Source organism: Arctopsyche grandis, chromosome 3 (genome assembly GCF_051622035.1).
Source record: "Arctopsyche grandis isolate Sample6627 chromosome 3, ASM5162203v2, whole genome shotgun sequence".
NCBI classification, from domain to species: Eukaryota; Metazoa; Arthropoda; class Insecta; order Trichoptera; family Hydropsychidae; genus Arctopsyche; species Arctopsyche grandis.
The window spans coordinates 27,841,322-27,866,570 of record NC_135357.1 but is presented as its reverse complement, the minus strand read 5'-3'; the positions used below and the strand labels follow the sequence as shown (position 1 = coordinate 27,866,570).

Here is a 25,249-nt window from a genome sequence, read left to right as displayed (position 1 = left end):
TTCCGGTGAATCACACCCACCCCCACCCCCTATCTCCCACTCAACCCCACCCCCCTGCCCTGCACGTATCCGGGAAAGTACTATGAAAAACTCTCGATTTAGTTAACTCAATTTGGGAAAAGCACACTGTGTTGGAATTCGTGGAAAAGTTTATCGTTCGCGACGACTGCCGCTGCTCTGAAACCCCTTTGCGTAAATTCCAAAACTCTGGAGTTATATGACCGATTAATCCAAACGAACGATCCTTTTACTGTGAATTTTGCGTATGCATTCGTAATCCTCGCAATAATAATAACTCGTAAAACCAATCCTGGTTGTGTATTGTGTGTTTGTACTAGTACGATGTTGACTCGAGTGCTTTTCCCGCTTTCATTGTCCCTCTGTGGCTTGAGCAGATTTCCTTTGTTTGTATCGATTTCCAAAATGTTCTCAATGGGGAATTAATCCCCTGACTTAATTGATCCCTAAAATCAATATCGAAACCTGTCAACAACTCTCAACACGTGGTGTTTCCAAACTAACGATTAGTTGGCTGGTGAATTCATTCTGCTACGAGTATTTCCATGGCTGCTAAGAACTGCATGATCAAAACCAGAGAAACCGTCAGTTTGCCAATTTTATTTGACAAAAAAATTGTTTATAATTATTTCTACAGGTTACGCCCATTTTTATTAACACGACATCTATTGTCAATATTGTACATATGTAAGTATTATTCAATGCTAATTACAAACATAGATCATCAAACATTAAAATCATCATATAGACATATGGAAAATGTTTTGCAGCATTTTTAAATATCAACTAATTATGAGATTCTGTAAACTCAAATTTTGTGAAAATAGGACAGGATTGCCAATTTATTGGAACCCATTCCAATGAAATTGGGTAAATTGGCAAAATCTGATAGGAAACGACCGATTGGAGTCACATCCAAGGTATGGCCCTCAACAAAGCCAGGGATAGAATCCGTGACCACACAATCTGGTCGCTGGTTACTGGTTATTTGTTTATTTTTTTATCTCAAAATTAGAACCTTAAAGGCACGGACACAGAGAGATACGCATAATTTTATATACCTCCTTTACGTTTCACTTCCGATTACAATTCAGGAAAAAAAATTTAGGTTTGTGCAAAAATCGCTAGCAGAATTGATCTATGCTATGGCACCCAGGCCAAAAATCACCCCTTGAGTGTTTTCGGTGATATTTTATCCTTGAATTGTCATCGGTTTGACAGCAATCGATAACGGTGATTCCCACATTTGAAGAAATGTAGGAGAAACTTATAAATAACATCGTACAAATTGACAATGACCTGAAGAAACGCCCTTCCCAGGTGGAAACCATGAACACGTGCATGGTTTCCACCTGTTTCAAACTATCTTAAAAAAACACGTGCCGCTGGCGTATGTGTATCTGCACCCGAACGGGTTTTGGAACGGTTCGGAGCCTTGGATTGAAGGACTCCCATACAAAAAAGCCCGGGCTATGGTGAGCGAGTGCACAATTCCACACTATTTTATAAAAAAAAAAACCGTCAAATTTGGCATACTCATGGTATAAATTATATCGTAGTCACACTTTCATCATCCTGAGCAACGCCCAGTAATTTGTCTAGTACACACACACATACATATGTATAATATAATAAGCTACCGTGTTTAGTGTGGATACAATAACGAGTGTCGGTTTAATCTTAGATTTAAATTACGATTTAACCCAACACTTTCAGCTCAGGGAGCTCTCCCTTGTTGCAATATATCAGGACACGTGTGTTCCGAAAACGAAAACAAACTCCAGCCATTAGTATTGGCTATCACTGTACCTTTCTTTGGCTTTCCCACTTCTAGTATGTTTTCACAACTGAAACTACTTACGTATGCTTCGGTATTATACCAACTACGTTGACTGAGTATGGCTCCTCCTCCATCGTCTTCCCCATTGTTCGCTCGTCTCCTCTTAATTGCTAAATGTCAGATGACTAAACGCTTCTGGGAAACGAATTTCTCCCCTTCTCGTTTTAGCATTTCGAACGCCAGTAGTTTTCTAAAGCCATAAAAAACTCCACTTTTTTCCGCCTTGCATTCGTCTCCCTCCCTCTCTTCATCCACACGGTATTTTGTAACTGGCCAACGCCTTTCATCCGAATTAAACGATCCAAACATTTGTCTAATTAAACAATGGTTAAAACCTACACGCATAGATGAGTAACACGGGTAAAAAAATCTAACATAAACTTTCGATCTATATATTTCCCTGCGGGTATGCGTTTCAGAGTTTTGCTGAAACTCTCCCCGGGTTTAGTTTTACGAAACCAGCCATAATGATGGCGTTTTATTGGCGGTGGTGGCATGGAATTTTATAGGTGCTTTTGTCACGAATCCGCCTCTATTTTTTACGATCTCTCACCCTCCCATGGCCGTGCGGTGCCCCGCGGGCTTCCCATCGATTGTCCCATGGAAATTTATACTTACATAGTTTTCAGTTTTAACGGGGAGCACGAAAATGTACCGAATTCCGTCTAGCCCCTTGACTATGAAATTCGACGGTGGGGAATTTCAATCGAGACTTTTGCCAAATAATTGACCAAATTATACGGAGCCTGTCCAAATATTTTATATCCAAACTTTCGTGCCATGAATTATGTACGTCCAAACTTATGCTACAGATTCTAACCGCAAAAAATATTAAAAAGCCAACTGAGTGATGGTATAAAAATGTCCAATTTCATACAATTACCATCTCTTTCTGCAGCCTCAGGGTGAGGTACTTCCAAAAGTCTGATCGTATTAATGTTAGATCTCAAAAATTACATCACTACTATTTTCTATTGAACTGTCTAGTGCTAGAATTAAATAGCGCATGCAAATGTTTGTTCGAATCGTTTTGTTCTGCGCGTTTTTGTCGGTGCGGTTTTATCGAAACACCATCTCAATACTCGTACCGAGGGAATGCGTAGATATTATCAGCGCATTTCTTCAGAAGTTTATCAGAATTTATATTATTTATACAGGTTACACCCATTTTTATTAACACAACATCTATTTTCAACATTGTACATAATTATTATTCAATGCCAATTACAAACATCGATCATCAAACAATACAATCATCATAGAGACATCTATGGGCAAATTTTGCTAGAAATAGAACAGGATTTCCAATTTGTTGGGACCGTTTCCAATGAAATCATATAAATTAGCAAACTCTGATAGTAAATGATTGACCTTAGAGTCACATATCCCAGTAACAAAGCCAGGAATAGAACCCGCGACCACACAATCGAAAACATAACATGCTAACCACTGATCTATATTGCTGGTTAAAAAGCTGTCTATAAATGTATAAAGAAAAATAGTATTATTTATTCCAATTTCCACAATTTTGTGTTCAAAGCACGTTTGGTACCTATATATTCATTTTTTTAAGTTTGCTTCGAGAATGAACTCTTGACTTAGTGGCCACTCGTTTATCTAAATGTATCTGCGCTTTTAGCTTTATTTTTAAGCATTTGATTGAATTACACCTACATATGTATAATACGTATGATAATATGATTTGTGTACGAAAATGTATACACAAGGGATTCAGGGAAGCACACACGTGTATAAGTATCTACATAGTAGATGGGTACATTAATTAAGTCGTAATCTAAATCTGAATCTTAATTATCAACACCTCTCCTTAGGAGTGTTACAAGATAAACAAAGCAGTAATGATAATATTTACACAATATTATGAACTTGAAAATATGTAGTATTAATTAAACTTTTGTTTATTAATTTAAAGATATAGAAAATCATGTTTGAATTAGTATTCACTGTTCATATTTTAATTGTTAATTATTGCTGCACGTGAAATTTAACCTATTGCAAACTTGAGCACCGTTCGTTTGTAAAACGCTCCATCTCTATACATGAAAGCAAACACTCGAATGCATTGCGACACTTTTATAATTTCCTCCCACCCACCCCCATTCTAATTATATTTCGAGTGTACCCATCGGGGCTACCCCCATACTTGCGTCATTTTTTTTTTCCAATATTTTTATCACATTTTTAGTCTCTTCGTAAAGATCTCTGCACTCACGGTGGTGTCTTTCGTCGAATAACGTCACGACTTTGCTGACTTTACGATGTCGTTAAACTCCTGGCGTACGCCAGCACAGACTTTCGCATAAATGATAGAATTTTATAAGTCATCATGAAAGGTCGTAAAATCCTGGAGAGATAGTCGAGACATCACCCCCGCCCACCCCTAAAACCGCTCTCTCTCGTAATCGGTGAGATTCAACGCTTTGGCTGCTGTTTGCACATACATAATTGCAGAATCGATTTGTATTTGATAGTAGATCGCGATTCACGATCGTATTCAGAAAATTCGTTCTCGAAAAATGAAGTATACATCTGCAGATGTTTGATACGGGTTTGCCCATCTAGTGATTGTACGACGAGTTCGTAAAGCAATACCTTAAAAGGACGCTCTTCAATTTAGATACCGAAATTGTTAAATTACCGGTCATTCGTTTTCTTAAGACCACTTTTTATGGCGTGTCCAACGCACGTTAAGAATCTATCACATCCTTTTCTCATCCATTAATCGAATATCGAGATTTATTTCGACCCGTTTAAGTACAAATTATAGTCCGCTTAAAAGATCCTTCGCTTAATTTATTCGTCGTCGTAAACATTAACCCTGCCATAAAATGCTAAAATACACCCACATAGATTTTATGATGCATTTCCTCAATCGTGAATATTTCACAGTAACTAAACAACAATTTTTTCATACTTTCGGAAAGGCGGCATAACTGATGGATACAATTTTATACTTTCCCATGATGCCTGAACGACATATGTACATATATGGTATTAAACTTTTACATACTTACATTTTATTGATTACTAGCTGAACCCGGCATGCGTTACAATGCCACAATAAAGCATGCGATTCCCGTTCCCGTTCCCATTTGTCGGAAAAACAAAGGCGGCGAACTTGACTTGTCTTGACTGAAAAAAAAACCAATAGATGGCGGCGAACACTTTTTCAATTATTCAATTGTCTGTTTATTTTACCCTAACAACGTAGGTTGCGAACTGATTTGAAATTATTTGCCATGCAATGCCACTCATTCCCGTTTCCGTTCCCGTTTTTGGGGGATTCTTTTTACAAAAAGCATCGCGGACATGCACACAATAACTCTTGTATAGGAACGCATTAGTGACATTCAAACATTGATTTTTATATACATATGTATATAGACTAATGATAAACCCGATGAAAATTTCATAGGGTGTATTATAAGTAAAATCTACTTACCTACTTATATATAAAAAGATATTAAACAGCAATACAAAAATTAACTTATTAATTAAATCAATTTTCAGTAGATGCTCGTGGCACTATTTCCCAAGAGGAAATATTGATAGCAAACAATATACATATATGTATATACAGGTTTTTTTCTTGATTCTACCACCCAAACCTTAAATTAAACCTTACAAAGTCTCTTTCGAAATTATACATTAGAAGATATATTTTTGAAATCATTCAACAATGTGGTGACATTGTGGGTGGGATGGCTTTTGCCAATTTGATGAGGAACCGTTTCAACAATGAAATCAGATAAATTGGCAAACTCAGATAGGAAACGATTGACTGAGAGTCACAAATATCCAAAGTCTGACTAGCAGAACTGCAGATAATTTTCTTAACTTTTCAATCGAGGTCAGCCCAGGGGATCCAACCAAGCAAACTCTCGGTAGTTAGCATTAATGCATTGCTGCTGGCTAATATGTATAGTATTCGATTGAAAAATACATGCAAGCCGTGTAACGTACATACATATGTATACGATACGCTCTATTGTGAGAAGTAAATCTACATACAATGATTGATTTTAGTTTTGATTGACTTTAAAATTCGTTTATTCTTAATTATTAGTATTTCAAAGCAATAAAAAATCACAATCAATAGAAGAAACTTCTGACTATTGATTTCACTACTCACTTTTGGTACAGCAATACTAGATTTTAGTTAAAAACTGTAAAAAGCCAAAAATCTGTAAAAATTGCACTTTTTTTTAAACGCTTATATCTCATAAACGACAAGAAGCCAACAAACATCATTGTCATATTTGAATTTTTCATGCCATAGGGCGAGTGCCCTATATCAGCTCTGTACCATACACGGTCACTAACCACACACTCTACATGCTACATACATATTATTTCCTACATACATATACATATATTATAATATGTGTGGATAACCAATATCCATACATAATTTAAAATTACATGTATGTGTTCCATTTTTCTTATGCATGTAATTTTTGTCTTTACAGGTCCGCTATGGTCATTGGACGTACACGCTGACAAACAATCAGAGTACGGCCATGTACGCTCACTAAGATCAGCTTTTCCGACGGGAAATGCGTTGGAATTTTCCACGCATCCCTCCTCGAAGGATCCGGTATTGGAAGGACGCTCTTTCACGATGCAGTGCAACACCAACATGGCCACAACTATCTATTGGACTTTCAACGGTAGGCATAAGACTGAACTAAGACAATCGAAGAGTATACGGCGTTGAATTAACTCGTTATGTGCCTCGTTTGGATTTTGACAAAGTGTGACTTCACATGCGATGGCAGCCAACGTGTTAAATCGAAAGACACACACCTCATCATATATCATTCGCAACCCCCTCTTATTCTTGTGCGTCACGTAGTTAAGGCTATATAAGACATGTACTAAGGGGGTGCAAAAATGTCCCTGACTGTATATAAAATGTATCACCGAGGGTTATCATCTCGCCATCGCACACCCCATGACCGATATTTCAATAAAGTGCATTATATGTATATGTATATATGTATGTACATATATAGCCTATTTCATAAATCAATTTTGCGCCAAGCCCGAAGATACATACACAGCTTCACCGCTGAAAACCCACATGTAAACAGTTCAAATATGTAATTTTTAAATATTTTGCGTTATTAAAAAGTGCTCTCCTTTAGTCATCCTGTTGCTAAATTCGACAAGAAATTGAGGGCGGGAAGAATGGATTTTACATTTGCGCATTCACATATTACCTATGCATATCACATCACATATTGCTAGAATCACACCATATGATTTTTTATTTTTATTTATTTAAGAATACTTGGGAAAGGCGGTTTAATAATACATACAGTAGTACAAAAATACAAATATCAAAAAATATATTAAAAAAAAACCTTAAAAGGAATATAAAAAATTCGAGATAGAGGGAGAAAAATAAAAAAGATAAATTAGAAAAAGGAAGAACTACAAAAACCCATTTTTTTTTAAGGAAATCGTCAAGTTTGTTTTTAAAAAGGTTTAAGTTACTAGAAGTTACCAATTCATTGGATAGACTTTTCGAAATTTTAGCTACTCTATTTGAAAAAAAAGATTCTCTAATTCAATATCATCATCTCATCAATCAAGATCAAGGTCTCTCCAACACACTTCCACTCGTCTCTGTTTTGCGCAATTCTAATCCACCTCTTCCCACAAATTTTCCCAATTTCATCTTGATCAAATTTCTCAATTTCATCAAAACGCCTTGATCGAAGATTTTTTTCTTCAGGCAGGGTGGCATTATTGATTTAAAAGAAACATTCATTCGTCCAAATGCACTCGAACCTAATTTCATACGTCTGTTTATTTCTTCTTCTTTACATCTCTATTATATTCTCTAATTATTTTGAAGTAAATATATTTTCGGAGTTTTAAGAATATGACCTCTCAGATGTTGTTTTTATTAACGTAAGGAGGTTTATCATAGGACTATTTTAATAGTTATTTATAATTTTATAGACTTCAGTTAGATCACCTTTCATTCTTCTCGTCTCAAAAGCGTAAATATTCATTCTTTTCAATCTCATACCATATGAAAGTGATTTGAGTTCGACTTTGGTGACACTAAAATTTGAACTGAAATGCAACTGACGTCATAGTATTGCTCTAAATTTATCTTTTCTTCAGTTTTGACTTAGTATCCAATGAGCTATTTAAACATCTGATTATTTTATAGGGTAGGTAGTATAATTTAAAGTCAATATATGTATAAATTCCTTATGTTTTTAATGTATTTTCAGGTGACGCAATAGCCAACTCTTCGAGGAGGTTTGTAACGTCTTCGGAGGGGATGTCTTCACTCACCATCACCAGACTGATGAGGGTTACGGATTCTGGAAAATTCGCTTGTGTTGCTACGTCATCGTTGGGTCAAACGGTCAGAAGCGAAGAAACATTCCTAGACGTTACTTGTAAGTATAGACAATTTTAATACTGGAAATATCGCGGGACTTCCTGTCCCGAACAAGTTCCTTTCGAGTTGCTTGACCTCGATCGTTGTAATAATTCATATAAAATTTTACGTGCACGCTGTAATAGTTATTCAAGGCGTATATAACTCGTCCGTCTGTAGTTGCAAACAATGGCGAAAAGATAAGGACCCGGCAAACAGTTTCGACCTTGACTCGAGGGTATCCGAGGAAGACGATTGCACACTAATAATAAACATGACTCTTGACTCGTTTTATCAAATTGAAGATTCGCCGGGATGAGATGATCGCCTCCGTTCAAGGATTGGCATTGTCTCCCGTTCGTAATCCCACTTTCTCCCCGGAGAAAATCCTTAATTTAACCTCAGGAGGGGGGACTTGGGGGTGGTTATGCGGTTATGCCCGAGGTGGTCCTCTCAACCCTTTGTGTCCGGGAGTCTCATGCTTCGCCGCGTCTGCTGAGCGTAACGTGTCATTCCTCTCACGTTCCGCATTAGATGGGTCGTCCCATCCATACGCAAACTTCCACCGACGTTGCTTTACCTGTCGCGGCAACGTCTTTGATTTTCGCCTTCTTGGTCATGCTTGTAATCGACAAATGAAACTCGATACAAATTTAAGTCGCTTCGTTTGAATACAACTCGACTCACTTATCGTTCCTGTAGCAAAATTCAGGTTCAACGTTTGAAAATTGAAACTATCATAAGACCAAATTTGGCTATTGAATGTTCGTATTCGATGTGTGCATGCTGTATTTCAAAATCAAAGGATTTGTAGAATTTGAATGACGTTGAATGTCAAGTTGGTGTTAACTAAGAACGGTGTTTCGGAGCTGCGGCGTGCATTCGAATCAACACAGGCGGGCGGATCGTTCAAATCCGGTGTTTACAAGAGTGAAAGAAGAAAAGGTGCGATGCTACCGGCGAAAGAAGTTAAAAAAAAAAAAAGAAAAAAGGAAAGAAAACGCCGACTCTAGGGCGCTCACACAAACGCATGCAAGAAACACAAACAAAGAAGACTTTGAGGATGGAATAAAAATGATGTTAACGTAAACATCCACGCGCCTCTGATGTGTGCGCTGAGCAAACACACACACACTCTTTCGGTGCCGCTAACCAGAGTTGGCCATCCTCCTGTCGGCGAACGAGAGTATGTTGTTGTCGGTGTGGTCTCTCCTATTTGGAAATTCCGTGCTTTAAAACAAACACAATGCCAGTTTCTTATGATCGCACGTTTTCGTCTCCCTCCAATCTTTGAAACACTGATAAATCCTCATAATTCCTTATGCAGGCAACATGTATCAATTATTGCAATGCAATGGTATGTGCCACCTAACATTTTTTCCGAAATGCTTCCTAACGAACAGAACATCGGCTTGGCAGCAATTGACGGCTGTACCGCGAGTTGAATTTTCGGCTAGTTCATAATTTATATGGAACCCATTTCAAATTCAAACTAAAGTTCTCAACGTTCATCTGTATTGCACCAAAGATTTGCCTGCCAAATTGATGACGAAGAGTCAAGATCGATTTTTTACAAGCCTCTTCTAAGCTTCCCTTCGCTCATTCGTCTGACAACATTTCGATTTGATATCCTACATTCTTCAGATCGTTTTGAAACATTGCCATTTTGCGCGGTTTGGTCAACAATATATATATATTCAAATCAAATCCGCCAGTACGATGGTGAAAAATAATCAATAAGTAATAGACAAGTTTAAAAAATGCTACAATTCAGGACTTAGGCTAAGAGCGTTGGAAATTTCGTAGTAAGCAAAATCATGACTGCTATCCAGGTCTAATGTTGCTAGACTGATTCCATTGTTGCCGTGATATTCTGTCCTGATTAGTTTTCCCTTTGCACCAAAAAAGATTAGCCTTCAATAATCCGTCTTTTGTATTCCAATATCATCAGAGACTAGGGTCGAAAACACACTGAGAGGCATGCGGCATGTATTTTTTTATAGATTCTTTTGCACATGTAAAAAAATGCAAGCACGCCTATCCATTTCTGAGGCACGCAATCCCAAAAATCACCCCGTGGAGTGTTTTCGGTGATATTTTTACATAGGCTTGACAGTGATCGATAACGGTCATCCTGTATTTGAAGAAATGTAGGAGAATTTTGTCGAAATAATAAGGTCGTACGAATAAACAATGAACTGCGAACGTTCTTCTCTGGCTGGAAGCCACAAAAACGTGCCGTGCCCTTGCCTTCAGTGTGTTTTTGCCTTATTAAAAGTGCAGACACACATAATCGTTCGGTGTAGTATGCTCTAACTACGTATGGGCATGTCTTCATATAATTTCGTACGATCTTATTATTTCGAAAAGTTTCTCCTACATTCCTAAAAATTTGCAATCACCGTTATCGATCACTATCAAAAGTATATTAATGCAAGGATAAAATACCACTAAAAATACTCAAGGGGTGAATTTTGGCCTGGATTGCCATAGCATAGATCAAGCGTGCTAACATTTTTTCACATGTGTAAAACTATCTCTAAAAAAACAACACGTGCCGCGTACTACTCGGGTGTCTGCGCCCTTATAATTAAAGAGCAGATCCAGAGCGCGCCGTTCATTGTTCAATTGTTGTAGATGCATTGTTAAAGGTTCGCCGAACCTTATTTTTGCATTCTAGCTTTGTAAATAGAGCCAAACCGCCCCGATTCCTGGAAAAAGCACGCTCTCTATCCGCGCTCTACTTATAATAGTTTCCTTTACATATATTATCACTAGAGGTAGGATAGTCACAGTGCTATCCATTGTTCGGCAAACTTTTAACAATGCATTTACAACCTTTGAACAATAGACGGCCCCCTCAGGCTCCTGTGACTAATTATCACCAGACTTAGGCGGCCAGAATGCATTAACCCACAAAAAATGGTTCACTATTGTTTATTACTATTATCCAATAAATCAATAGTGCAAAAAAAAGGTTGACAATAAAGAACCTTTTTTTTTGTTAAAGCATCCTGGCCGCCAAAGTCTGATTATCACGTTCTTCCTGTAGTATCTTAGGTTCGGGTCTACGTGACGAGCCAGAATGTAAAATTACAGAAAACACAAATATCGGAAGGCAAAGATCGAAAATCGAAAGATCTTAAGTCGAAAGATCAAAAAAAAAGGGTGCATGGCAAACGGTACATACTCACGTACATACTCACTTAATTTGCGCGAGCAGGGTACAACAGGAACAAGAGGAACAGGCTTTTCCTCCCGTATTCTGTGCGCGCACATTAATACGGGAGGAAAAGCCTGTTCCTCTTGTTCCTGTTGTATCCTGCTCGCGCAAATTAAGTGAGTATGTACCGTTTACCATGCACCCTTTTTTTTTTGATCTTTCGACTTAAAATCTTTCGATTTTCGATCTTTGCCTTCCGATATTTGCGTTTTTTGTAATTTAACATTCTGGCTCGTCACGGAGACCGCTTAGGTTCGTATTCTATGATTGGTTTTTCCGTATAATTTCGTTTCAAAATTGATGATGTTTATTGTTGAATTAAACAAGGCGTTAAAAATGTATTTGTCAACGAGTCTAGTATAATACTACTTTGTACAGGTATCGGTTGATTATAGAAGAATTGAAGCTCACCGCTCTTGATGCTGCTTCGTCGACTTCACGAGTACTTCTCGTTACTGCATCGCAAGCGCTACGTAATGGAACTGTTCACCTCTCCAGAAACTTTTCAATATAGCCACCCGCCCACCCTCTCCAAAATTGCACCTGCCCTCTAATCCCGACAGTTCGCCAAATCCCGCCCCTCCTCCTAATAGTCCCCGTCCCATTCCATCGCATCCTAGTCCTCCCGAGCAATCGGGAAGGGTTTTTTTTTATTTCTTCCTCCATCGGGTTCTGTAAACAGTGTCCGATATGTTTGTATGTATGGATTCTGGTATCATCGCGATGACATCGAAATATGAACCAGACGCGCCACGTTAAACCGACCCGACTATCAAAGAGTGCGTTGTTGCCCCTTTGATGTTCCTGTAAACATTCTTATTTACGGATCGCGGGTGTTCTTGTAATCACACCGTACGCTGTACGCTCGACTTGTCGATAAGGTCTGGGTTTTTTTTTTCATTTACATGCAAATCTTTCCTTATTCGGAATGGTGGCTTTTCTGTTAGGAGATGAAAGGTCAATATACCGAACTCTTCGTACAATATTATATTATCTATGTATATGTACATATATTAGCAACGAAGTTCGTGACCCTTGTAAAATTAAATTACCTACTACACTACTTTTTTGCCTTTTGTGTACTTTTATGTTGGGTTTTGTTATGGACCAACGCTCAGCTAATTTCAGTAAATCAGCGGCATAGGCAAGTTGTTAGCATATAATGGTTTCGAACAAAGTTGTCATTAGTTCAATCCCACCGGTTGCTACTGGCCAGACCTTGGATATTTTATTTTAATTTATTTTATTTTTTATGACAACACATACCAGGCATTAGAGGCAACCCCATTGCGCCTTCCTGGCCAATTACAAATATTGCAGCATTGTTTTATTCATTATATAAGTAACCGTATTACGAGACACTGAAAAGCTCGCAAATCAATGAGACATCTATCAAATCGTACACAAACTTATTTATTGCACATTAATCAAACACAAATTATTGGTGACATATTGTATATATAGGAAGGATTTTGGCCAATTTTTACCGGGAACCGTTACAACAATGAAATCAGAGAAAATTGGCAAACTCTGATAGGAAACGATCAACCCGGAGTCACAAATCCAGGTCTAACCAGCAGCATACTCTGAAAAATTCATTTTCATATTATATGAACTACAGGTCGATTGTTTCCTATCAGAGTTTGCCAATTTGTCTGATTTTCATTGAAACAGTTCTAAAAAGCTAGCAACCTTTAGGGCGAAAACACACAGCACGGAACGTAGCACGTGGAACGTCGACAAGTTCTCCTACATTTCTTTAAATATGGGATACACCGTTATGGATCACTGTCAAGCAAGGATAAATACAAGGATACAATTTTACCGAAAACGCTCCAGGGGGTCATTTTGGGACGGTGCGTGCTGGGCATTCCATGAATATGTGCAAGGCATGGCCCATTTTTTTCGCACGCTTAAAATATCTAAAAAAAACATTTGCCATGATCATCGCTGTGTGTTTTCGCCCTTATCTATTTTCAAGTTTTTCAGCATCTCGAATGTCGCTGATTTGTATAAATTCTGCAAATTTATCCATAGATGTCTCTGTAGATCGATGTTTGTATTTGCCTTGTATAATACTTGCAATACTTCCGTACAATGTTTGACCATGGATGTCGTGTTTAATGTAAATACATTGGTGTATACCTGTATATATAATTAATAATTTTTAATCTGTATACCACACTCGTCGCTTTGGAACAAACTGTTAAGACGAGTGCATGATTGATTGAAATGAGATAAATAAAAGTTGGTAGAAGGGAGAAAGATATGCGATTTCTATCGATCAGCTAAGATGTTCTGACCAGTATTCAAAATTTCGCGCATGTTAGATATTCATAACAAAACCCGTCGAACAATAGAATGCGAGATCTAGACTTTTGGTAATATTTTATAATGTTATAAATGTAGTTATTGCGTCGAACGTCTGAGAGTCTGACAAAGATGTGCAAATAAAAATAAAAGACCTGATTTGCATGTCTACAAAGACCATCTTGAAATATCGATAAATATATACATACATATATTTTTCTTGAATGGAATATAATGTTTTGATTGCCTTGGAGGTTTGGATCGAATAAGAGTTTCTCTATTGTGAGAATTTTCACAGTCAATGTTCGCTTATCGTAAGTTCGTTTCACAGAATATGTATTTTATGACCGTAAATACATGTCATATATTCAGTTTTTATGACGTTTACATACATACATATATCCATTAATCGAAAACGAGTCATTCGACGTTCGCTAGCAGTTTGTAAATATTGCTCACCTATGTATCTCGTTTTTACCTTATATTCATATACATACATATGTATACCAGGAAGGCCTAACCTGGCCTTTCTTGTATATGTATGTATAAGTCTGGCCAGCAGCAACCAGTGGGAATCGAACCCGTGACCACTTTGTTCGAAAGCAGTGTATACTAATCACTAGAGGTAGGACCAGAAGCGTGCCATTTATTGTTCAATTGTTGTAAATGATTTGTAAAAAAGGTTCGGCAAACCTTTAACAATGCATTTACAATATTTGAACAATAAACGGCCCCCTCAGGGTCCGGGCTTTACTAATCACTATTCCACGCTGCTGGACTATAACCAGCAGCATGGACTAGTGGTTAGCATATCTTGTTATGGTCAGTGTGGTTATGAGTTCGAGTCACACTGGTTGCTGCTGGCTGGACCTTGTTTTGTGACCAGGTCGGTCGCTTCCTATCGGAGTTTGCCAATTTTTCTGATTTTCATTGACACGGTTCCTGCAAAATTGGCTTTCCCTCCCCATTTATCTCGCAAAATCTTGAGTTATTATATTATATCGCAAAATTCGTCGGTTTTCTCTCCATATATGTATCTGAGGGTGATTGTTGTATAAAAAAAATCGTATTGTTGTATTAATGCTTGTCGATCGTATTGTATACGATGTTTGCAATTCACCTTGCTTGGCTATGGTGTCATAATAATTTGTATTAATATATAATTTGGTGTATTTCTTGATCTGTATAGGACACTCGTCGCATTGGAGCGATTTTTAATGACGAGTGTATATAGTATGATTGATTGATTGAATAAAATAAAATATTTAGGAATTATTGTGATTTTGACTGATTTGTTTCTGGAATCGATCCCTGGGTCAGATTTCTTGGCTTTTATTTTCATAAATGAAGACGTAAATAGTTATCCCATGCTTAGTAAATAGTTCTACAAAAGTTTGCTTTCGGCGTGTAGCAACGTATACTATTTGATTTTCAAATGCTTTTTATTATTACGAAATTTTGTTCACAATACATCTTATATCTATTTTAATAGCTACTGATCTACTGATCATTTTCTATTTTACAATTTAATTTAATTTGGTTAGTAGTCATAGTATTATATTATTCTAATGTTAATGTACAGCATAATAGGAAAAAGAGCTCAAAAACCTATTTACAATTCTTAAGAACGTATACTATAAAATAATGCCAAATCTTATTTAAATTGTTAACTATTTCAAGTCTGCATGAATAGTAAGCAGTGGAGATTCCGTTATTTCAGATCGATCGCTTTATTGCAAACGTTGTATTGTCGCGCAGGTGTGTGGCATGGGGTTTCACCAAGATAATCATCGTCTTTCGTTCGCTTTACGAGCGGCACACGCGGCCTAAAGGTTAAATTAGCTCGCGATTTAATCTGAAAATCAATCGGTCGGATCGCGGCGAGGACTCTTCTCGCAGCTGAAAACCGGTCCGGCACATTCTCCGTGTCCTCGCTCTGGAGAGAGAGACGTCTTAATATATTCCATCTTTATCGTCCTCCTCCTCCTCTCTTCCTTCCCCTTAATTCGCTCGTCCGCTAATTGGAATTCCTCCCTCTCTCTCTCTCTGTTTTGTTCCTATGACCCGGTGCGCTTTGGGTTTTTGCTCGTCCGCGCTCTGCCGCTTTCGAATCCTGCTGCATTTCTGCTACTTCAACTCTGGCTCGCTTCCCTCACTCCGGTGCTTTTTTTCCGATCCTTTTGTTCTTTCGCCTGGTCGTTCACTTCGTATTCTACGTTCCGTGTTAAATTGTGTAATAAGTTTCTTTATATTCTGTGGAATATCTACCTATGTATGCATGTACACTTTTTTCCTTGATAATGCGCGCTCTGTTTCTGACATTCGGTGAAGTGCTTTGAAGGAGGTTCTTCTTCAGGTGGGCGACTGAAGAGGATAGGCATAACTAAAGGGAGCCACAATAATTTAATAATAATATCGTTATTCTGTCTGTCTGAGATAATGCTCACTGTACTATAATAGTCGTTTCGATTCGACATACATACATATGTACGTCACAGCTAAACTACTGCCAAAACGTATATACGAATACAATAACAAAAGGAAAAACTTCTATATATGTACTATTTCCTTCCAATGTTTCCTCTTGGCAGAGAATTAACAGCCATCTATTGAAAATTTATTTAATTAATTAATTTTTATATTGGTTTTTTATATTGTTTACATGTAGTTAGGTAGGTAGTTTTTACTTTTTTTTCATATTAAACAATTAAATATATTTAAAAGGTATTTGAAAAAAATTCGACCGTGTGCGGATCGAACCGACACATTTCTTTTAATTTATTTTATTTAATAACTTAATATACCAACACCCATGCGATGATATGTCATCGGGTTCAACACTGGTATAATTTAATATTGGCGGTGCCAATTTTGTCTCAACAATAAATTTAGATTAAAACTTAAACATCCTTATTCAAAATAACTGCCTTGCCAGTATTATTTCCAATACTTTTTAACTATTCTTATTTTATTTCAAATTACTTATTTTGTTTGCCAAAAGATGAAATGCCTTATTTCTTGCTAGAAAAAAAATTATATGAGTGATTAATCGGTTCAATAGTGCCAATTTGCATAAAATATTAAATTTGAATTAATGTTTTTACAATTTTTCGAAATTCTAAGTTTGCACAGGCTTATCGCTTATCGAGTATCCCTTTTTAATAAATCCATTGTTGCGTCATTATGACGCATCAACCTGCAATATTAATCCTTCTAAATAAACGCTCACACTTTCAATAGTGATGTTTACATGCATTTTTTTATTAAAACGATTAGGTATATATTGAAAAATACAACATATAAAAAGAAATCGAATAAATGTCTGAATTTCGACCAGGATTTGGACTCGGGTCCTTTTTTTTGTATTGAGGAGAACGTTCTAGGCACAGACCGAGCTATACGTTTTTATTATGTGTGGAATAAATTTTTCCCTTTTTCTTCGTGAAATTCTGCATCTCGTATGCAAAGGACTCGAGTTCGCGGCGCTCGAAAGGTAGCTCAAAGTCTACGGTAGTTCCATTCCAGGGGCGGTTAAGCGAGGGTTTGCGACCCCTGTGCACAGTCTCTCGTTCCCCCTAGCGAGTTTTGTCGGCTCATAAAATTTTACGAGCGGCCGGTCGCCATGGAGACCGAGTGGGGCGGCTCGCACCCCTTCGCCACCCCTGTCCCGAAAAAAAGAAACATTCACCGATAGTGAATACATATATATGTATATACATTTATATATAATGCGATAAGCCCAATTTTGGAAGCTCGATTTACATATTACCTTTGTCATGTCTTGCCTTTGTAGCTATCCTTAATCGCATTATATCTTGGTATTTTTATCTTAATAGACACGTTCGAAGTAAACTTGTTGCACAGTTTGTAACATCTGATGACTGATTCTGGGTGTTGATTTTTTTAACAAATATTTTTTTCAATATTTGTTTAGCCGCCTTTTTTGGAGGCATTCTGTGTGTAGAGTTAATGGTAAAGTAAATAAGAGCATAGAAGGAACTTTTAAGATCATCTGCCTAGTTATAGGAAGAATATCTAAAAGTAAAAATCAACTAGCGGTCAGCATATAATGCTTTGAACAGAGTGGTCATGGGTTCAAATCCCACTGGATTCTGCTGGCCATACCTTGGATTTGTGACACCAGGTCGGTCGCTTCCTATCAGAGTTTGCCAATTTATCTGATTTTCATTGAAACGGTTCCACAAAATTGGCAAACTTACCCATTTTCTCGCAAAATCCCGAGTTTTAGGCAATCTCGAATTTCGCTAAATTGTATAAAATGCTGCAAATTTACCAATTTAGCCATAGATGTCTCTGTGGATATTAATTGATATGTATTTATGTACTTTGTATAATACTTATAATACTTGTATCAAATGTACAATGTTTCTGGCCAGAAAGGCGTATTGGGGTTACCTGTTAGACCTTCCTGGTATAAATCTAGATTGCGATGAAACTTACATGAGTTATTGTGTGCATGTCCGCGATGATTTCTGTAAAAAAAAATTGCCCAAAAACAGGATCGGGAACGGGAAAACAGGAATGAGTGGCATTGCAACGCAATAATTTCAAATGTGTTCGCGTCGCCACCTGCGTTGTTGGGGTAAAATAAACAAACAATTGAATAATTTCAAATGTGTTCGCCGCCTGCGTTTTCCCGACAAATTATCGTTACTGTAATTTAATTTGATTATTAGGTATTAATTTGAAACTGAAACATTCACTTATTGGAACACATCGAAAAACGGGAACGGGAATTGCATGCGTTATTGTGGCATTGCAAAGCATGCCGGGTTCAGCTAGTTAAAAGATAAAATGAAATATACATTCTTTACAAAGATCTTATATTAAACATTAAATAATATAGTTATTTATATGCACTTTAATATTAATTCGTTAAATGTTTGTTTTTGTCTTATTCAAGTAGTGTTGACTCTGTAATATATATCAGCCCTCTTCTGTGTCTCCGTCGATGGTTTAAAGTGGCAAAGCGTGTTGTATTCGGCTTCGTTGCTTACTCTATATACCTCATCCTAACTCATTGTTTGCCTTCTTTCATTCCGGTGCTTTTAACCGCCTTCGTACACATCACGTGTAGAATATTAACCGGTCCCGTTTTAGCCAATGTCAATTTGTAAATGGGTGACGTTTATTCGCAAAATCAACGTTTACCACATGTTGTCCGGAGTGACAGCGTTATTTGTAATGGAGAATCTGCAGATATTTCAGTATCAATTGTAAATCTTTCATGAACTGTTTGACAATCGGTCGAAATAGTTTGCCGGTCGTCGGTCCGCCGAAACAGCAGGCGGACAAAGCTTGATGGAAAACAAACAATGAATCGACGTTTGCCATTTGCCAAATGTTGTAGTTGAAACATTAATTATGTATATTGCGATGAAACGATTCAATCCGTCTCGTATTCCCTATCAATTATTTATCTTTTTTCTTTTTGTTACAGTTCTGAACAATCCTGCTGTAGAATTAGAAAAGCCTGATGATGTCAGTGGTATATTAGATGGTGTCGATATTCGGCTATCATGTGAAGCTGATATCGGAAGCGGTGAAGTTCAGTATCACTGGTTCAGGTACGATATTAATTTATGTATATATATAATTTATTTATTTATTTATTTTTACATACATACCAGGAAGGCCTAACAGGTAAACTCTTGCGCCTTGTTTGTAATTGTCCAGGAAGGCTCATTACCTGTTAGGCCTTCCTGGTATATATGTATATAATAAAATTAAACAAAAATAATAATATAAATTTTATGTAGAAATGCTGAACGAGTGACGTCTAAAATGAATAGAATTGACGTTATTAAGAAAACACTCCACATAGAGCAAGCATCAGCTAAAGATAATGGAGTTTATAGGTATATTCGATTCATTGTTTTCAAAAATTATTTTGTTTTATACAAATTGATTAAATTTCATTTTTAATGTTTAGATGTAGTGTCCATTTTGATGGTGAAATGAGGGATAGTAAAACTAACTTCATTTTAAATATTGAAGGTTTGTATCGATTCTTCGTACGTTATTATGTTTTGCATTTATTTATATGATTATTCATTGAATTTTAAATTGTAGACGATGCTTTGCCACACATTACCGTACAGCCGTCAGATTTGTTACTGGCGCCAAAATCTGCTGCTCATTTCGATTGTCAGTACAAAGGAGCTGATACCGTAGAATGGTTCAAGAATGATATGGATTCACCGTTAGAATCCAACGAAAGGTAAATACATATATTCGATGGTCCCGAAATAACCGTTTTACGGTGATCGTTTTCTTTAATGTTATTACTGTTTCTTTTAGAATTACGATACATAAAAACGGTTCACTCACACTGAAAGCCATCACGAAAAGAGATGAAGGATTTTATTCGTGTGTAAGTTTTCGAAATGGTGAAAACACTCAGTTGCAACGATTTTCTGCAAAATTAAAGATTGCCTGTAAGTTAACTGGAGAATGGATTTAAATTTAAGACATTTGAATTGCAAATTATTATATTTTTATTTATTTCAGATATAAAACCATTGACCGTTCATGATTTTGAACCTCACATATCAGATAATAGAGTGGTTGTCGCTCAAGAGGATCAACCTTTTTCTGTAACTTGCTTAGGCTCGAGAGATAACATTCCTCCGAGTCTCATAACATGGAAGAATATTAAAAAGCATTTGGTAAATTATTATTTTTTAATTATTTAAATATTACTTTTAATTATTTGTTTTAATTTGTATCATTTATTGATATAGATATCTGATTCGGGTGAAGTGCGAGTAGATGATGGTACTTTGATCATTGATGTGACGAAAAAAGAACATCAAGGTGTCTATATGTGCACTAGTGAAAATATTGCAGGCTCACAAGAAATTTCAATATTTATTGCAGTTAATCGTTAGTATTTATTTGTAGTAATATTTTATGTATATTTTCATGTATTTATTAAATCATTGCTATATGTATATTTTTTAGCAATGCCAAAAATTGTTAAGAATCCAGTGAAGATCACAGTAGATGAGAATCATAAATCTCTTCTAAAATGCGATATATCAATGGAAAATCCAAAAAATTTGAAAACGGAAATAAAATCGTTTTGGAATAAAATCATCACGTCGAGTTATTTGAAAACGATCAATGGAAAACCTCATCATTCCAAAAAACACACAGGAGAGAGGGAATTTCCACTGTCGTTTGGAAATTTTACTACCCTTAGCGACTACGAATCATCTGAAAAACTCGATACTGGAAATCTTCCACTGAATAAAGAACAACTCATCGAAAAGTGGTTGAATGATTTTAACTGGGACTTGTATGAATTGAAATGGAAAAAAGACGGTGGCAAACTAATCAACGAAGATCAAGGTATGTATACATATATATATTTAATTTTTAATAAAACAATATGAAATAATAATTATATGGTTTGTTAATATTTATTTTATTTCTAGATCATATTGTCATCAATCCAAGAGAAGGTGTTCTAAAATTTGAACACACACTATTGACAGATAGAGGAGTATATTGGTGTGAAATTCTTACTGCCGCTGGCATGTCGATAAAATCTCAACCAGCTGTTTTATCTATCACTGGTAAATATATTGCGCATTTTACAACATATGTACATATATAAAGCAATTATGTAATTGAAGATTTTTTTACAGAGCAATTAAAATTCTCCCCTCCACCTGTAAATAAAAGGCTCGAATTGAATGCTTCTGCTAGAGTCCATTGTAAAGTACAAGGAACTCCGACGCCTAATAGCGTTTGGTATAAAGTAAGTCACATATAATCGTACTATCTTCTATGTATGTACATATTTATGTAATTGACTTTATTAAATAATATGAATTTTCCACATTTTAGATGTACAATGACACTTTACCCGATGATGTCCAGTCAATCAACGGAACGCTGCAATTCTCTAAAGTAAATAAATTGCACAGAGGAAATTACACATGTATAGCTACCAATTCTCAAGGAACGATAAACGCATCAATATATATTGACGTCATCGGTGAATATCAAAGATTTCTAAAAAAAACCTTCACACTATTGAATGTGTTGAATATTTTATATATGTTTCACGATTTCAGTATCGCCACGATTCATATCTCCACTGCCGTCTCAGATCATAGATGTGACTGAAGGTGATCCTGTTTGGATCGATTGCATCGCTGAAGGAGATCCCGAACCGAAAACTCAATGGGATCGTAATCGCATTATAATCACTACCATCAATGACGATGATTCGGCTTCATCTACTAATGGTGATGCTATCAATAGGGGTAGCGGAACTAATGGCAATGAAAGGTAATACATTACATGACTTCGGTTTATATCAATTTTGAAACGAAATTTTATATTTATATAATAATAGACTAGTGGTTAGCATATAATGCTTTGAACAGAATGGTCACAGGTTCAAATCCCACTGGTTTCTGCTGGTCAGAACTTGGGTTTGTGACTCCAGGTCGATCGTTTTCTATCAGAGTTTGCCAATTTATCTGATTTTCATTGAAACGTTTCCAACAAATTGACAACCTTACCCATTTTCTCGCAAAATCTCGAGTTTTCAGTAATCTCGAATTTCACTGAATTGTACAAAATGCTGCAAATTTACAAATTTAGCCATAGATGTCTCTGTGGATATTAATTGATATGTATTTATGTACTTTGTATAGTACTAATAATATTTGTATCAAAATGTACAATGTTTTTGACCAGGAAGGCGCATTGGGGTTACCTGTTAGGCCTTCCTGGTATAAATTGAAGATAAAATAATATAAATAAAAAATTTTATAGATTGAACTTACTCAATAACGGAACTTTGTATATCAAATCGGCTCGATCGGAAGACAGCGATCATTATGGATGTACTGCTGGTAGTTCAGCTGGTTTGCGCCGAGAGGAAGTTGTCCTTGTTGTACATATGAATGGTAAATTAGTTTGAAATATTTTAAATCAATTAATTTTATTGTTTGTTTTTTTATTTTCAATATGGCTTTTTTTGTAGAAAATCCAGAAAACGAAGATGGTGTCATAACGAAAGCAATACTCATTACGATGAGTGTCGTCGGAGCTTATATGCTTCTCGTGATCGGTCTTATGGTATGGTGCCGTGTCCGCAGGCGGCGCAAACTAGCTCGGAATATGGGTATTGATTTGTTTTCAGTTTTGATTTATGTCTGTTAATATTTAAAATATATTTTACACTATGAAAAAAATTACAGCCAATGATAAATTAGAAAATGGTGAAGTTGAATTGAAAGAAAAGGACGGACCCAACGATAAACTCATTGAAAATAATGACGATATACAAAACGCGGATGTCGATAAATATTGCCAAATGAAGAATGCCAAGAATAAGTGTAACGGGTCTGGAAATATCAAGCCTAAAAATGGGAGCGTTGGTGGAAAACACAGAGGATCTACCGATAACTGTGGTAACACCACCGGTGGTGAGAGTGGTCACAATCGAAGCGACAATTCAGAAATGTCGATCAATTCTAAAGCTTCCAAAAGAAGCATCACAGGTGGAAATTCATCGTATGACAAATTAGCCATGACCAGATCTTGCTTGCATGATTTCGTAACGTTAGGTAATGCGTACATACATACATATGTTCTTATGTGAAGAGTGTAATATAAATGTACATATTCTGATATGAATTATTGATTTGTAGGTCGCGGTGAATTTGGGGATGTTATGGTTGCCAAATACCAAAATCCGAGGTTGAGCAAGAATCCAGCAATCGAAGAAATGGAATTGTTAAACGGCGATACTACGGCCTTGACTGACGCCGAAGAAATAAGTCACAATGACGATAAAGAGGCGGATAAAAACTCCAAGTTTGTAATGGTGAAGTCTTTGCTGCATACGAAAGACGAGAATCATCTTGCCGAGTTCAAACGGGAACTGGATATGTTTTCTAAAATAAAGCACGACAATGTTGCCAAAATTATCGGTCTGTGCAATGAGATTGAACCGCACTATCTCGTGTTTGAATACACCGATTGGGTAAATATAATTGTTTTTTTATTATTATTACACACCTCCTTTACGTTTTAACTTACGATTACAATTCAGGAAAAAATTTGCCTCTTATCCGATCGTTTTCATACTTTGCCATGTTGCTCATTTTGGTCATCAATATAAGTAAATGGATCCTCCGCCATTACGACGGTGCAAAAATATCGTGTAAGACGAGTTTGAAATTTGAATTTCTGAAAAGTGACTGAGGTTTATCCAGTTTTTAATTTTGAACATAGATGGCGGTAGTAAAATAAAATTATTGGTATTTTTATTCAAAATAATAATTAAATGAATTGGTGTAAGGGTGACAATACACTGAGTGGTATAGAACGTCACGTCCCTGGCTTGTAAACAATCCCCAAACCGAATTTGGATGTAGTTGCACGTGCAGAATGCATATGTTTGGTAGATCGCATGTGTATGCATATCCATATGCAACCGACAAGTTTCTCCTACATTTCTTCAAATATGATAAATACCACTCGGTGTGTTTTCACCCTAATTGTACATTGTTTTAACTTTGAATTTGATTTTAGGGTGATTTAAAACAATTTTTATTGGCGACTAGAACTGAAGAAGAAATTTTGAAGAATGTAGACGAGAGTGCGCCCGTTATTAAAAAAACCTCAAATACAATCCCACTACTGATACCCCAAATGTTGGCTCTTGCTCATCAAATCAGTAAAGGAATGGAATGCATCGCTGATAATAGGATGGTTCACAAGTTCGTAACGTTTCATCATGTCGTATAACTTTAAGTGGTAGATGTTTTTTTTTTATGTAATTTATATTTTTTTTAAGGGACTTGGCTACTAGAAATTGTTTAATATCGTCCAAATTTATGGCTAAAATATCATTCCCAGCGCTCACAAAAGACACATATAGCAAAGAGTATTGCAAACACGTCAATCAGGTTAGTTACTTTTGTTAGTGTTGCTATAGTTACGACTTTTATCAATTTAATTTAATATATTTCATTTCATACAGATAATTCCTCTGAGGTGGCTTCCGTATGAGTGTGTATGCGATTCCGATTACTCGGCTAAATCTGATGTATACATGTTTGCATGTACCGTTTGGGAGGTATGTACATACATACATATGTATATTCAGTGGCGTCGCTAAGGGTGGTGTCACCTAAAAAATATTTTTTATTAATTATTACTATTTATTGATTGTTATGACTTACGAGAGCGAAACGCCAAAAGAGAAGCTAAGTTCACACGTTTTTTCTGGATTGCGTCTCCGTCTGACTGAATCAGTTAATCCTTTGAGCGCTGACATCTTTTCTGTTGAAAGCCCGCCACGCTGAAAAATTCGCCAACATTTCCAACTAGAGTTATGTATTTATAAATCCAATAGAAAGCTGGTATAAAAATTGTAGCTAAT

At 36.4% G+C, this 25,249-nt stretch overlaps 1 protein-coding gene across 1 annotated transcript in view; it reads left to right on the top strand.

The window, feature by feature from the left end:
• LOC143909183 (tyrosine-protein kinase-like otk) overlaps window positions 1-25,249 on the top strand; it is a 37,126-nt gene that overhangs the window by 10,582 nt on the left and 1,295 nt on the right. The window contains exons 2-22 of the mRNA XM_077427085.1: window positions 6,349-6,549; window positions 8,131-8,301; window positions 19,277-19,403; window positions 19,596-19,694; window positions 19,769-19,833; window positions 19,909-20,056; window positions 20,137-20,273; window positions 20,347-20,504; window positions 20,580-20,721; window positions 20,800-21,189; window positions 21,276-21,416; window positions 21,489-21,601; window positions 21,691-21,841; window positions 21,921-22,137; window positions 22,630-22,763; window positions 22,841-22,981; window positions 23,058-23,426; window positions 23,511-23,845; window positions 24,397-24,584; window positions 24,662-24,773; window positions 24,848-24,943. Coding sequence (XP_077283211.1) covers window positions 6,349-6,549; window positions 8,131-8,301; window positions 19,277-19,403; window positions 19,596-19,694; window positions 19,769-19,833; window positions 19,909-20,056; window positions 20,137-20,273; window positions 20,347-20,504; window positions 20,580-20,721; window positions 20,800-21,189; window positions 21,276-21,416; window positions 21,489-21,601; window positions 21,691-21,841; window positions 21,921-22,137; window positions 22,630-22,763; window positions 22,841-22,981; window positions 23,058-23,426; window positions 23,511-23,845; window positions 24,397-24,584; window positions 24,662-24,773; window positions 24,848-24,943 — 3,635 coding nt within the window. The remainder of the gene's footprint in view (window positions 1-6,348; window positions 6,550-8,130; window positions 8,302-19,276; window positions 19,404-19,595; window positions 19,695-19,768; window positions 19,834-19,908; window positions 20,057-20,136; window positions 20,274-20,346; window positions 20,505-20,579; window positions 20,722-20,799; window positions 21,190-21,275; window positions 21,417-21,488; window positions 21,602-21,690; window positions 21,842-21,920; window positions 22,138-22,629; window positions 22,764-22,840; window positions 22,982-23,057; window positions 23,427-23,510; window positions 23,846-24,396; window positions 24,585-24,661; window positions 24,774-24,847; window positions 24,944-25,249) is intronic.